Here is a 14662-nt window from a genome sequence, read left to right as displayed (position 1 = left end):
AGCGCGGAGGTCCAGGTGGAGAATGGCACGCAAATCACCGTTTCCAGCCAATCATTGAATGGGCGCATTACATGCGGGATGAAGTGAGTTGAATTTGGTGGTTATGTGGTCCGTGCCCTGTAGTCTGTGGACCACGCACATGGCTTTGGATTGTTCGCCAAGCTTAGAAGGGCCAGTATTTTCTTAGGACGATTTCCATGAAAGCATTTTACTACTGCACGGTGCTGCTGAAGCCGCTATAGATAACTCATATAGCGTCCCCTTCCCTAAACTAGAGCAGAGCAGGTAACGGGCTTTCAATCATCCAGTCATTTCAAACCAACCAACAGTGATCGGAATATTCATCCTATTCTAGATTCTCTTTTTTTTACCCCTTGCAAGACTTTGTTGGCAATTTCGGATCATCCTGGATCTTCGAATCTGTCCCACTTTGGCACATTACTGTACGGAATTCCCATTTGTAAACTTTCGCAGCGCATGCATTAGCCTTTTCGAGGACGCTTCGGGTTCCTGGTTAGTCACGGCTGCGCACAGAGTATACACATCAACAAAACAAACAAACAAACACCCCTTGTACGACTTTTCACCATTACCAGCTGACCACAGCAACAATCGGGGTCCACATAATACTACCATTTCTTTATCAGGTCATAGAGGTGACTAAAGCTATGAAACGCTCACGCGAGCCCGAAGACTCGATTTCCAACCCGTCACCTCCTGAGCCTCATCACAGAGACCCTGACGCCCCTAGTCCCAAAATCCGGGAGCTGGATTGCGACGGAGAAAACGGCGCAGCCAGCCCGTTTCGATGCACACTGCATCCCCAGCCGGTGGTATTTCGTGATTACGATGATTATCACGCACACTACAACAAGCAGCACGTGAATCGTTGCCACGAGTGCAAGAAAAACCTCCCTTCAGATCACCTACTCAGCATCCACATCGAAGAATGCCATGATGCTTTCCTTGCTGCGAGGAGGGAGAAGGGAGATCACACAGTTCGTTTCCATACTCGTCCCGGCTACCATAAGCCAATACTTGGACACAAACTGACAAATGTGTTTAGTACTCATGTTTTGTCGAAGGTTGCGACAGAAAGTGTAGAGACCCGTCGAAGCGGCGTCGGCATCTCATAGATAAGCATATGTACCCGTCGAACTTCTTCTTTGATGTCGTCAGATATGGCATTGATGGAAGACAGTCTCTTTTGTGCGACATCAACGCACAACAGCGTCGACCAAAGCCAAAACCCGACAGGCAGGATTTGCGAAATGGTGCACCTTTGGACTCAGAAAAGCAGCTTGACGACCACAGCAACCAGATAATGGCCACGAATGTTTCAGAGGGAGTTGTGGTCCTCGAGCCGGCAGAGACGCACCCTACCGAGAAAGATATCGAAATGAAAGACGCCGCATCCCTGACAGGTAGCATGTCGGCGCTGAAACTTGTCCCTCGATCCATTACGTTTGGTCGATCAGGTCGCAGGGGCTTCACGAGATCGCCTAGCCCCAGACCACCACCTGTATAGAACCACAAATCACAATGGCACTACCGCATAACGACAATTCGACAGTCTAAGAGCTGGCTGGGAATCCATTCTATTAGTCTTTGTAATTGACAAGCCACGGGTCCATGAGACGTACACCATAATCCTGCAAATTCGTTTTTCTCCAGTCGTCGGGTCGGGAAAGCGCTCCAGCCTTGGTCGGTCTGCTCTCGCCTCCCAAACTGCGATATGCTGGCTTTCTTCCTGACGGATAGCCTGAGCATGTATCAGTTTGATTGAAGCCGAATATAAGTAAACCCTCACTCAGTCACTGGATGCACAGCCATGACAACCACAGTTGACACACTCAATATCCCTCTCTTCCTTCAGCTGTGCCTTTGGTACCCTGCAGATACATGTGGAGCTGAAATTGGTCTCCTTGGTCTGCACGCATCTGAGGCAGCATAGCTTTATTGCAGACACGTTGTTAGCATCTGATGTTTTACACTCGAATAGAGCGAAATAGATGGGCAGCGTAGGCAAAATGCACCTACCTTTTCATAGCCTTGCTTCTTCCATTTTGCGATCAACATGGGATCTGCATATCCGTTCTTCAGCAGCCAGTCGTATAGCTGCTTCGATATAGCCTCCTTCTCGTAGTAGAGCTCGTAGACGTATCGACTCCTCTGGTGGGCGATTTGGAATATTGGCCATTGTGCCTTATGTTTAGGGATGTTATCTGTAGGGGTGTTTTGCGCGTCTTTCATCTTGTTGGCAAAGATGAGAAGATCATCCTCGATGTCGCTGAACCCCTCTGGAGGAGGCTTTCGCTTTGACGCATGACGAATGGCAGGCATATTACTTTGACTATGGCAATGAATCGCGCCAAGGTTACCGGGTTAAGCTTCGTTCGCTAGATGATTTGGGCAAGGTTCGAAGGAGAGATAGAGTAAGCTGATTTAATGGCTTGCTCAATTCCCGCTGGCCTGGGGTGAAAGATCCCTATTAATGTGGTAGTAAGGCTGCGCGACACAAGCTTTTGTTCTGAGCATGTATGGAGTTGCTGGATGGCGGTTTCGTCACAGATAAGGTATCGAATACATGCGGGGATTTGATTGTGGAGCTTGAGTGGAGCTCATGTCACGTGCTATTGGATCTCCCCGACTTGCCAATCCGTATCTCCAACTTCAATGGAGCTTCAAGCACTCGGTTCATTGTGAAAGGCAGCTCCAACGACGAACCGAGAACAGCAATTGACAGCCCAAAATGGCCATTACTCCCACAGAGTTCGCCAAGCGGACGGCGCAATGTAAGAATGGCGCGACTAGATCTTCAATGAACGATCGTTGACTCTTTACGAATCTGTACAGCGGCCAATTGGGCGGATGCAAAGAGGAGGGTTCTGTCGTCATACCGGGAATGGCTTCGAGCTGTATGTCACTCCACGCGAGATCATCTGTACATGACGCGGCATTGGCTGCCAACAGTCGTCGTATGCGATCTTTATGGCACATCGAAATGCATTGGCTGATCAAAACATTGAGCTACACCTCAATACAGGCTCCAGAGATCCAAACTATGTACTCGGTTACGCACCCAGTTTCGACCATTAGGACCCGGATACGACAGGAGTTCGAGAGGCACCGATACGTGAACAAGCTCAGCGTGGTGGACGTGCTCTTGTTCCAGAGCGGCGCAGACTACCAGGTCAGACCTACCTCCTTCCGGAAACATACATGTCTACAAAAGGCGCCGAGCGTTGCGCGACAAGAACAAGGGTCTAACATTTAGCATCGCTTTTTGCAGGAGACCATGAACTTTTGGCGCCAGACCACTCACATCATGTCGTACTTCCCGGAGGAGAACTTCAGGGGAGAGAAGAGGCTACCGAAGAGTTTCATGGAGGGGTTCCTGGAGGTAAGTCACAAGTTGGTTGGGTCTTTACAAATACCGGCATCTGGTAAGACTAACACCATAATAGGGCCGCAACTAGACTAGAAAGAAGGAAGGTTTTGGTATCAAATCAAAGCATGTTGCCCGTATGTACATAAACAAGTCTGAAGAATGCGACAGTCTCTTTTTGTCTTTTTCCATGCCAGTCCTGCCCAAATTACGCCCCTGAACGCCGTTTTCATGCACGCAGACGTCGCTGCCATGTTCACCCTTTTGGGATCTTTTTGGCTCAACTGTCCATCTCCATGCGACCTGCAAAGTCATCCCTGGCGACTGTAAACTTGTCGGTCACAACATCACACAGTTCCTGCAAATCTTTGAGGCCCTTTTCCAAAGCCTCGATGGCAGTTGTGCCCTCTGTTGTGGATGTAAGCTTTTATTCGCTCTCATGGTCTGTGTCATGATGCTATCGACTTACCATAGGTCTGTATCCTCAAGTTCATTTTGTGCTCTGAAGGATGAGGGATTGCATATGCACAGAGCTCAACTTCAGGGCTGAGGTAGTAGGCGCATACCGTTAGTCAATACTCATGATGTCTCGAGATCACGGTGTCAGAAATTGATTTCTAAACATGCAACTTACTTCTTCATGATGATATACCGCAGGGCGTTACCCATGGTATGGCCCTCTTTGAGGAACTCAAACGAGGCAGCAGTTTCTGTTGATCCGGGAAGCTGTAGACACACAAGAAATTAGCAAACCGCCATCCAAGCTCGGTTCCGCATTTACAAAAGTAATCTTTATGCAGGGACCTCACCATCTTGACCCGCTGTTCTTCTTCCTCTTCCTCCTCAGCCTCCTCAAACTCGTCCTGAGCCTCATCCTCGACCTGCGCTGAAGTGGGCGCGTCGTCCATCACAGCATCAGCCGCCTCAGCTTCGGGTTGACGGGCTCTGGAGTTGGGTGCCATTTTTTCTAGTATTTTTGTTTTTATTGAAAAGAAAAAAAACAGACAGAATGAGGCCGTCGAGTATTTCTTTTATAAATCTTATTATCCTTCGTTTTTTTATTTTTTATAGCTTGCGATGGGATATCACAGGAAGGGACCCGGGCCGACAAAGTCTCTCTCGAAAACTCGTGATCTGATGCGGTAGGAAATTTTGCGAGTCGCTTACGTAACCACTTGCTGTCTCCAACGCCCCACTGCAACGACGAATACTGACTGTAGCACAGGTTAGGTCCAGGTAACCAAGTATTGTATGTACACTGCTTACAACTGCCAATTTACTCAAGTATTTTGGTTTCCACGTTATGCCTCTCCCACCCTTTGCGAATTTGTGACAAAACAGTTGTGTCTGTTTACTACAGGCCTTTGCACAAATGGACGATGGAGAGATATCAAAGTTTATTTGGTGATCTCAATAGCATTGCCGATCCACATATGAGCATTACGTAGGTACTCAAGCACCAACTCAGACAACCGAAACGACTCCTTTTGTAATGGCTGCCTGCAAAACATTCATAGGCGGCGGTCAAAAGATAGTGAGCATATTTCCCAAAAGTATGGACTGAGCTCAAGGCTGAACAAGGAAATCCCTCGAGGTCGGCCCAGCACAGTTGTTCCCCCAGTTGAGAGACGTTTTCTGGTAGGATCAATAAGGGAATTACTGTCAGGCAGCATGGCTAAACCGTTGAAGCGGATAGAGTGAATCCTTGATCCATGTAGCTCTGCAACATTCTGCAAGAGTACTGAAGTATTTCTCACTTACCTTACCTATCTAGCTGCATAGCCTTGGCTAATTAGTTATTTTCTCTACTCATCTGTCTACTTCGCTAAACAACCCAGAATCAAGGGCATCAAAAGCAGCAAACATAGTCACACCGATAGTTAAGACACCATCATAACGGAGAGGCGTTTCCGGTACATCGCGTACCACACAGTAGGCGGCCTGTATCCTGCAGTCGCCTGCTCCACTGCAGCCTCCAGGCAACAATTTAATGAATGACAGGGGGCTTCAATCCCCGATATCCCCATGTACAGTACTGCGTCTTTAACAGGGCCTGACAGAACAGTTTGGAGATTCCCAATCACCACTAGCGCCAGTCTTTGCAACTGCGGATAATAACCCTAAAAAATCGAAACCGGCACTACAAGCGCAAGGATTAATTTTTTTGTGGTTCCGGGAACTGGTCGTATACGGGCGAATAGGAAGCTCAGTTAAGTTTACCGAGTTCTGGGAGACTGGGGCATAAATGATTGCGTGGGTTTTTCAAGTAAGTAATCTTGACTACACGTTTCTATGATCAGGTAAGCTATTTTCAGAGCTATCCAAATCATTACACAACTGTCGTTAATAGGTCGTTGTATCGAACAACAAACTTCACTGCCTTAATGTACAAAGGACTCTGGGGATGCTAGAAGTACTGTACAGTATTTAGGTACTCCGTAGGTGCACGATCGCCGAACCCGAACCACCGAATCCAACCAGGCGAAAGCATTAAGGAGTTCTCCCATTATATCCGTAGATTATACCTATTCGGTGCAATGTTTCCCAGCCTTGACTGCAATGAGCCAAGTCCGTAGTCCTATAGTAGTAAGTAACCCTTTCGCATTCGTATTTTACTCCCACGTGCCCTCGATTCGACGTAGCATCGCCATTGGACTTGGTCCCGTTTGGGTCTGGACTGACCCGTCATGACTGCAGGAGATGGAAAAGCGACGAAGAAATAATTTTTCCACATGAATTGTACGCCGTAACCAATCATACCCCCTCATGGGTTTCTTGACAGCACCGAGTGTCAAAAAAAAATATCAAAAAATATAAAAAAAATAAAAAGAGGCAGGTGGAGTGGGGTCGGGTATCAGTAGGTAGTACGAACTAGGTAGACGAACAAAATCAAAGTCCCGTTCAAACGGGGGGCCGGGGGAAATGACCACCCTGGGACCATGCCCACTCAAACTACGTTGCACCCAACCAACAATCTATCTTACCTACCTTACCTACCTAACCTAAGCTTGCTAAGGTACTCTAATCAATGCCTGAACGGGCTGACATGCCCCGGACGGCAACCTTCGCGATGTATCCGTACCTCCCTTGCTCCCTACTCTACTTATCTCACCTCATCAGCAGATGGTGACCACCCATAGGGGCCCACGCAAGGGGTATGTGTGAAGTTAGCGCGGCCTCTCATATCAACTTGTCCTGCGATACGTTCTTTTTTTGGTACCGCTTCTGCAGGGAGGAGGAAGCGGGGGGTAAAAAGCCAAGTTTGGCCAACACCAAGGCGTGAGTGAGAATGGAACAACTCATAATAATATATCAATAGGTAAACGAATATGGTCATATCATCAAGATCTCGTCAGCACGAATTTCAAGCGTCAGCATGACTTTATTGGTTTGAAGCACGCGCGCTTGTGTGTGTTTTGCAGGAGGAGTATGCTCTCTTTGACTTGAATTTTACTTCCATTTCCATCTATTTTTCTCTCTCTCTGTCTCTCTCCATAATTATTTTGTCTGCCTGGTTTACCCGTATTACCAATCATTTAACCCACAGATACGGTACACAGTCTTCCCGCCTTAGCAATCCATACCTCAAGCCTTGATTTGATTTGCTCGTCATCCATCTTCCTCTCCTACCTTTACCGTACCAAAAGCCAGGGGTAGGGGGGGGCTAGACCTCCTCCAGGGTCCAGCAGTCCCCAGGACCTCTACCCGTGTGTGATCCACTTACAAGGCAAAGGCACATTGGCAATCATCATCATCATCATCATCTTTCTGCTTGCATCGTACCAGACCAGTATACCCTTTTGCTCGGCGACTTTCGCAAAACGCAAGCAGCAGCGCAGCCAACACAATTCTTTCAAATTCGCACCTAGATTCTGGGCTGGCCACTGGCCTGGAAGCTGCAGTTTACCCCACAGATTTACACGAGATCTAGATTTTCGAGTTGATTCTTGGGTAGCAGTGACTTGTCGTTTCTGCAATTTACCGCAGTATCTATCTTAGTCCCTATATTTGATTTAAGGTTCTTCTTCATTTCTTTCTCCGCCCCCATCAGCTGCAGGTACTTGGACTGCTATTTTCACCCGACGATTTGCTCTTCTTTTTGCCGGCGACTCGGCTTATTCGCGATTCTTTTATCACCAGGCTGTTTTAACGGCGCTCGGAGGAACTCATCAATAAGCAAGGGGCTTCCCCTCTTTTCTTTCCGTTCTCTTTTATTTCTTTCCTTTATCCCCTAGCCTCCGCAGCAGTCTCGATATGTCGGTCTCGACAGACCCAGTAAAAAGTAATACTGTCGTCCCTTCAGGTAGAAAGGGCTCGGCCAAGGTTAGGTCAGGGTGTATAACATGCAAGTGAGTCAAGGCCTGCTGGCAAACTTCGGTGCCCAGAAGACTATGGCTGGGTTACTGATGATACCGTACCCACTTCCATCCAGAGCTCGAAAAGTCAAGTGTGACGAAGGCAAGCCTTCATGTCTACGATGTCTAAAGTCTGGTCGCAGTTGTGATGGCTACCTTGACCCGAGTGTCATGACCTCGCGCCGCAAGTCAAACAAGAACAGACTATCAGATATCGGCGGTCCTTCATCTCCCTTGTCGACACTCCTCGATGGCGCAATGCCTGAGGAGAAGCGTTCTTTTCACTTCTTCCAGCATGTCACCGCTCCAAACCTCGCAGGAGATCTCGATGCCAACTTTTGGAAGGTTCTGGTCTTGCAGGTTTGCCAAACCGAGCCAGCCGTACGCCACGCCGTGTTGGCTGTAAGCGGCCTGCACGAGTATTTTGCATACAAACGCGCCCACTCGACCTTGCAATATGCAGGGCGTTCCATTACAACAGAACAACAATTGGCTTCTGAGACGCAGCACTCGTTTGCACTTCACCAGTACAACAAGGCAATCGCATGTCTCATCGGCCAAATGAAAGATACAACATCCAGACCGCTGGCGCCCTTACTGACCTGTGTCCTGTTTGTCTGCCTCGAATTCATGCACGGCAAAGACAAAGAATCACTGATTCATCTGGAGCAAGGACGACAGCTGCTCAGCAAGCTTGACCAGCGGGCCGACTCGAAAGATCCCGAAATCGACATTGTCAAGCGTCATCTCGTACCCCTATACCTCCGGCTCAGCTTGACCGCATTCCTGTTTGGCGGCAAGCCTGTGCCAATACCGCAGAGTTTAAAATCGCTCAAGGAAGTCCCCGCAATGTTTGAGTCGGTACAGGAAATACGCTTCTCGCTATATGATTTTATAGATGAGGTGCTACGCTATTTGCAGAGGGCAAGGGTGGCAAGATACGACCCAGGCACGACACCACACACTCTTGCGGAGCTTGAGCGAGAAAATGAGGACCTGCTTCAGCGGTTGAGCAAGCTTAGCGTGGCCTTCGCATTGTACCAGGCCAGCAAGCCTTCGCAAGTCAGCGAAGTTAACGCGGCCGTATTCCAGATGTACCTACACATCATGACGATATGGGTTTCGACGGCGCTGAGCAACACTGAAGCCTGCTTCGATGAGCACCTTTCATCCTTTTCCGCCATAATACCCCATGCCGCCACCATCCTCAACCACTCGGACCAACCATCCCCCGAGCTCTCTCTCCTCAGCAGGAATAGGTTGATGATGCAGGAACGACAGGGAGAAGAAGGCTTACCGAAGCGCCAGAATTGCATGTTCACCTTTGAGACATATGTCATCCCCGTTCTCTACTACGTCGCAACCAAGTGCCGACATCCGTTAATACGGCACTCGGCCCTCGACCTTTTGAAACAGAACCCTAATAGGAGGGAAAACCTGTGGCACGCCAAGAAGATGGCTGCCATCGCAGAGCATGTCGTCCGGGTCGAGGAGAAGTCGGCAGCAGAGAGTGAGCCGGGATCTCCCATCAGCCAACATCCGCTCGAGAATGGATCCGATCCCTTCACGCCGTTTCATCCACCTGTGCTGCTAGTGCCCAGAGATGACGGCTCCCAGACGTCCGAGTCGGTCGTGGGCTACGCAGATATGATCTCACCAACCGACTCATTTGTTCCGGCTCAGCTATTACCCGCCGGCCTGGAATCATCCTCTCCTGTCAGCGACGACTACACGTGCCAGGACGTGAGCAACAACTACCCCCAGCGACAGCAGCAATCCGTGATTCAAATGCAAAGCAGAGCCATGATGGGTTTCGACAGACCCACTGTTCTCGTTGACCCGAGCATGATGCCCGCCCTAAGGGTCGATGCAGACAACGCCTTCAGCACGGAGCCGTCATACATGTCCCAAGGGGAAGCGGCCGTCCTCGCAGGCTTCGACGCCAGCAGCAGCGCGACCGACGCGCTTCGCTTCCTGGCCCCGGCGCAACAACAACACCCAACGACGCAGCACCTCCACAGCCTACCTCCTTCCCGAACCCCCTCCGTCGTCAGTCGCGGGAGCCACAGCCAAGCCGAGGACTGGCCATACGGCTACTATGAACGGTACCGCCCGCAGCAACGGACGGTATCGACGTCGAGCGGCTCCGACTCGTCTGGCGGCTCGCCCGAGACGCAGGCCCTGCTTCGTTTCGAGTCGGCAACCATGGCCGCAGGACTAGGTCACTACGGCGGCTACCGGCAGAGTTATCCGCAACGGAGTCAGCCGGCGGCGGCGAGGGCTCGGCACTTTGGCAGCCTGCAGGCGCCTTTTGACATACCGGAGCACATGCGCGTCCACGACGTCATCATCAACCCGGAGAAGGACGACGGGAGCTGGCTCACTGTCTTTCGGAAGCTCCACGGCCCAGCGGCAGAGTGGGATGTGGCCACGGAGCTTATAGTGGCGTGACGGTGGGATTGTTACTATAATGGTCTTGTTTTGGGTTTTATGTCTTTATGTTTATACATTTTGTTGCATACCTGTGATGAAGCGGGAACATGTCTTGGCGGAAATACTTATCAAGAACACCCAGGACTGTGACTTTTGTCGCTTTGTTTGTACAACATGATTAAATTCTATTGTAAAAGTAAATACCATCAAGACGTCCATCATTTTACTTTGCTAAGTATATATATAACCAGGAAACCATGTATACCAAGATCATGCCCATGGTTATCGACTTCACTATACAATTCAAGTCACCTGTGACATTGTTTGGATGGAAACGATTCAAGTGGCTGTATATCAGCTTGAGGCACCGACGGTGTCCCAAATCTGTGACTTTATTGGCTCTTTTAGCAGCAATATCTACACTGGGAGAATCCCCAACCTTGATCCCTATCCAGCCTAGCCCACAATCTCATCGCTGAGTACCATTCAACCTTGGCGCACAATGGTGCGTCCAGTGTCATCACACAAGAAGCCGCGGGCCGTTTTATTCTTCGTGTTATCCCGCTCCATTTTGTTGGACCTGTCCGCACTGCCGAAATGTCCATCCACGTATCTGTGGAAACAACTTAAAATGCCGTAAAAAAAAAAAAAAAAAAAAGAAAAAAAGAAAACAAAAAACCAAAAGAACAAGAGTGTCCGTATCCTCGTGGGCAAAGTCCTCTTGGCAGAAGAACGAAATTAAAAATGCATAGAAAAGTAAAAAGAAACGCTACATCCGTAAGCTCTCTCCGTGAAAAGTATGGTTTTGTGGCAGAAAAAGAAAAAAAAATCGCAGTGAGATGGTCAAACATTTGTGGCAGTGAGTGGGGTTCTAAGGCTCGTAGCGGGAATCTCGTGGAGCTGCTCGTTCGGTGAGTCTCTCTGCAGCCCCATATTCTGATGGGATTTCGTTCAGTCGTCTCTGCCGTGTCGGTATGTCTATAGCTGGTGAGGGAAAGAACCTGTCTGTCATTAGAGCCACTCAGTCCTGGCTTAACGGACTACGCAAGCCCATCATCCACAGTTGCTGGTATCCAGCCCAATATCCTTGCTTCGTTTTTGGGTTAACATCACCAAAACAATCAGGACTAGGTGCAGTGAAGCGTACGCATCAGCACAGAAGATTCAGGGCGTTTGTATTCAAACACCATTGGCGACTGTTGCGGGTTGATGGCGTTTCGCAGGTGCTTGGTTATCCTACAAAGGAAGTCAGTATAGGGAGCTGATGCTCCAGGGCGCATTCATAAGGAGGAAACATATTGAGTTTGGGGGAACTGCCAACTTTGCCGTTAGCAAACCATGGGTGGGACGACGTACTTCGTTGGCGGAACGTTTCCTCTCAACCGGAACCTTCTTCTTAACAAGTCGTTTAACAGGTTTGGTCTCGCCCGGGCCGAAAATATCGTCAGGAAGTGCAAACCTGATACATAGTCTGAGTCAGAAACCTTTAAGTTTTGTTTGTATATGATCCAGAGATAAACTTACGACCGGAGGTCTTTGATGTTGACGAAGCAAAGTTCGCTAAGGTCCTCTTTGTATTTGGCCCAGTCATAGCAAAGCCACTTAAAGTCGTTTACCTGAAAGGACAGATCTAGAGATTTGGCTTCTAGTGACAAGAAATCCCTGCTGTGTTAGTATTGCGTTCCAAGTCTCGCGCTCAGATCTAGGTCATGAAGACCGAAATCACAAGACAGCGACCAAGCTTGGAAGGGAGTTGGCTTACCTGGCCTGAGTTCCAACCCGATGTAGAAGGTGGTGGTATACATGTCTGATGCTGGGCCCTGGAATTCGGGTACGTTTTCTGGCAGAATTCTAGGATCTACTTCCCCTTCGGGTTTTATCCTGACGTCTCCCTCTTGCTTTATAGCAACTTCTTCCTTCACAGCAGCACCATTGGTGTGAGTCCCATTAGACGCAGGCTCTTCCTTGACCTGGACCTCTGATTTTGCTCCTGATTGAGGCTCTTTATCTTGGCAGAGGTGTTCTAAACTACCCTCCAAAATCTGGTTGAACTGGGCTTCGTCGTAGTATCGGTGGGACCGATCGTACCCCTTGATAAACGGGCGAGCAACTGCAATAGACTCATGCCTTTCGAGGCCTTGCACCAGGAGTCGAACCTTGGACTCCACGAAACCGGACCAAAGTTTGTGCGACTCCTTGTCCTTGCTAGCAGCGATCACTTGGATGTAGTACTTGAAGTCCTTGGTGAAGAATGTATGCTTCTGGAAAAGGTCCTTCCAGGGCACCTTGCCCACCATAATCAGATTAGTCAGATCCGCGGCCTTGGCCAACTCCCTCCCAATGACATCCTTGGAAGATTTCGTGATGTTGAAGGTCGCACACATGGATGGATATGCTGGTGTTATGATTGGCATAAGGTGGTATCTGTCGCCAGGATATATCTAAACAAGAGTCGCAAATCTATGGTCAGTTCTGCTTGGCTATATTGAGATTGAAAGCATTCAAGGTTACCTACCTTCGGATTCCAGATCCTGGCTTGTAAAGGTCCGTCTTCTATAGCCTTCAGAAGCACCGGCTGGGGCCATGGCCACTTCATGAGTATACAAAAGAACTTGTTGACAACCACAGATGCTGTCGCGCGGGGGTATAGCTGGCAAACCCGAGCCACCAGCATAGCCCAAGCCACACCTCCGGGGAAACCGACAATGTTTCCATAGATTGCGCGACGTTGAGCCCAGAGCTTGATGGCTCTAAGGGCAGTTCTGAAGACATTCTGCTCGGGAACTAGGTTGATGATCTCGTCGGTAACCCTGGTGCCGTTGACGGATCGCAATTCCTTCTCATCAAGACCGCGAAGGAGATTAGAATCCCGGAGGTTCCAGTTGGGGTCCGCAGGTAGTTGCTTCATCGTGGCGATCCTGGAGAAGATCAAATCGATGCTGATGCCAGAGAACTCGAACTTGATGATGGGCACGAACGCATCGGTGACGACAGAGAGATCTGTAATGGCATTTGGCGGTGCCATTTCTACCAACAGGCCCGGGAAGTGTTCGAAATAGTCCTCTCGTGTGACGTATCGTGGAGCTACAACCAATGTGTCGATATCCGAGCCCGGCCCCCATACTCCCAGTCGGAGACTGCCATACGCAAATACCTTTCCCCGGGCATCTTTGATCAGTACGGCATTGTCCGGCTCCTTCTTCTGGGCTACGATCTTGACAAAGGCATCGGCGATTTCTTGTAACGAGCGAAGCACAGCGTGCCTGATTGAAGGGGGGAATCAGTATTTGGGCAACTTCATGAGGGAGTATCAATACTGGCGTGAAAACGCACCTTTTCTCCGTCTCAATCGGGCTTTCGAACGAGTTCTGGGCACGTAGCTCGGCTAGGAGGGAGTCCGTTGCCTGCTTTTCCTCCTCTGTTGGTAGGTGAACTGAGACTGGAGGCGTCACGCCCAGCTGTCTTTCGGTCTCCATTTGACAACCCGTTGCCGGCTAGCCAGCAAAACAGGTAGACAATAGGAGAATTTGATTGTTCGCGTAGTATTCGAATAGGCCAAGTGCGCGGTGAGAGTTCGGATGGGGATTCGTTCGCGAGGTTTGATGCTGAGCTGGATTGGATCCGATATCGCGGCAAACAAAAAAATGGTGGAGACGACAGAGGCTGTAAAGAGACAAGCCAGCCAGGCAGGACGACCAGCGTCGTCTTGACAGTCAAATTAAAACACTCTCTCCCAGCCCACCAGGTTATCGATGTTTGTTTGGTCTGCTCAGCTAGCCGTGTTTGTTGTGCCACGCGAGGAAACAAACAAACAGCTGGACTGAGGGCGGGTAGGTTGAGGAACGAAAAGCTCAATCACAAATTGAGCGAGCCTTCGCCGCGCAGCTGCACATGGATCCAAGCCAGGTAAATGGAAAACGCGACTGGGGTTGAAAGCTGACAAGGGTTTACAGTGCTGTGCGTATTTTAGTGTGGCTAGGAGAAACCTTATGGATCCCTGGGCACGGACCACTGTGCAGCAACCCGGCCTGCCGGTGCTTTGAAACGCGACAGGGCTTTCATTTTGCTGCAGAGTTGGAATTCACTCACACCGGAACCTGCATAATCGCTAGCTTGGCATGGCTTGCATTGCGCGCCTCAGATGGTTCAGACTCTGTGGCTTTCTTGCTAAGAGAAACTGGAAGTAATAATTCAAAAATCTAGTATTGCTTGCGGAGCAACTGGGAGAAATTATGCTCACATGAGCAAGTCTAAAGGGATTCCACAATTGAAGCGAGCCTGGAATTGTTAGCAGTATGCAGAACAAACTGCCACCCATCACGAGAGAGAAAAAAGAAAAAAAAAAAACGAAGTCAATAACGATAACTTGAGAACAAAAGCCCTCAATCAGCGCCATCCTTTTTTTTTTTTTTTTTTTTTTTTTTGTCATATCAACCCTGACCACTATTGATCCCAATTGACACATAAAGTTCACGCTTTAAATTCA

At 49.2% G+C, this 14662-nt stretch overlaps 6 protein-coding genes across 6 annotated transcripts; 3 read left to right on the top strand and 3 right to left on the bottom strand.

Moving 5' to 3' along the window:
• The first annotated feature begins 216 nt into the window (after positions 1 to 216).
• PgNI_09938 (uncharacterized protein) lies at positions 217 to 2050 on the top strand. The gene is made up of 2 exons (XM_031129919.1): positions 217 to 998; positions 1067 to 2050. Exons 1-2 carry the CDS (start codon positions 669 to 671, stop codon positions 1526 to 1528), a joined length of 792 nt encoding a protein of 263 aa, XP_030978103.1. The 5' UTR covers positions 217 to 668; the 3' UTR covers positions 1529 to 2050.
• On the bottom strand, positions 217 to 2503 carry PgNI_09937 (uncharacterized protein). The gene is made up of 3 exons (XM_031129918.1): positions 2041 to 2503; positions 1644 to 1954; positions 217 to 1585 (listed from the first exon to the last, which is right to left on the bottom strand). The coding sequence occupies exons 1-2, from the start codon at positions 2341 to 2343 to the stop codon at positions 1811 to 1813; spliced, it is 447 nt and encodes a 148-aa protein (XP_030978094.1). The 5' UTR covers positions 2344 to 2503; the 3' UTR covers positions 217 to 1585; positions 1644 to 1810.
• A 249-nt stretch (positions 2504 to 2752) lies between these two features.
• PgNI_09936 (uncharacterized protein) lies at positions 2753 to 3479 on the top strand (the record flags this gene model as incomplete). The annotated part of the gene is made up of 5 exons (XM_031129917.1): positions 2753 to 2795; positions 2857 to 2918; positions 3047 to 3193; positions 3293 to 3403; positions 3468 to 3479. The coding sequence occupies 5 exons, from the start codon at positions 2753 to 2755 to the stop codon at positions 3477 to 3479; spliced, it is 375 nt and encodes a 124-aa protein (XP_030978092.1).
• A 189-nt stretch (positions 3480 to 3668) lies between these two features.
• Positions 3669 to 4350, bottom strand: PgNI_09935 (uncharacterized protein; the record flags this gene model as incomplete). The annotated part of the gene is made up of 4 exons (XM_031129916.1): positions 3669 to 3796; positions 3858 to 3934; positions 4023 to 4114; positions 4198 to 4350. 4 exons carry the CDS (start codon positions 4348 to 4350, stop codon positions 3669 to 3671), a joined length of 450 nt encoding a protein of 149 aa, XP_030977876.1.
• Positions 4351 to 7731: 3381 nt separating this feature from the next.
• Positions 7732 to 10397, top strand: PgNI_09934 (uncharacterized protein; the record flags this gene model as incomplete). The annotated part of the gene is made up of 2 exons (XM_031129915.1): positions 7732 to 7787; positions 7821 to 10397. 2 exons carry the CDS (start codon positions 7732 to 7734, stop codon positions 10192 to 10194), a joined length of 2430 nt encoding a protein of 809 aa, XP_030977875.1. The 3' UTR covers positions 10195 to 10397.
• A 371-nt stretch (positions 10398 to 10768) lies between these two features.
• On the bottom strand, positions 10769 to 14097 carry PgNI_09933 (uncharacterized protein). Its single transcript, XM_031129914.1, has 6 exons — positions 13510 to 14097; positions 12692 to 13439; positions 11939 to 12617; positions 11701 to 11821; positions 11533 to 11635; positions 10769 to 11412 (listed from the first exon to the last, which is right to left on the bottom strand). Exons 1-6 carry the CDS (start codon positions 13650 to 13652, stop codon positions 11356 to 11358), a joined length of 1851 nt encoding a protein of 616 aa, XP_030977879.1. The 5' UTR covers positions 13653 to 14097; the 3' UTR covers positions 10769 to 11355.
• Between the last annotated feature and the right edge of the window lie 565 nt (positions 14098 to 14662).

This window comes from Pyricularia grisea (genome assembly GCF_004355905.1).
Source record: "Pyricularia grisea strain NI907 chromosome Unknown Pyricularia_grisea_NI907_Scaffold_7, whole genome shotgun sequence".
NCBI lineage: Eukaryota > Fungi > Ascomycota > Sordariomycetes > Magnaporthales > Pyriculariaceae > Pyricularia > Pyricularia grisea.
This window is presented reverse-complemented; position numbering and strand designations above follow the sequence as displayed.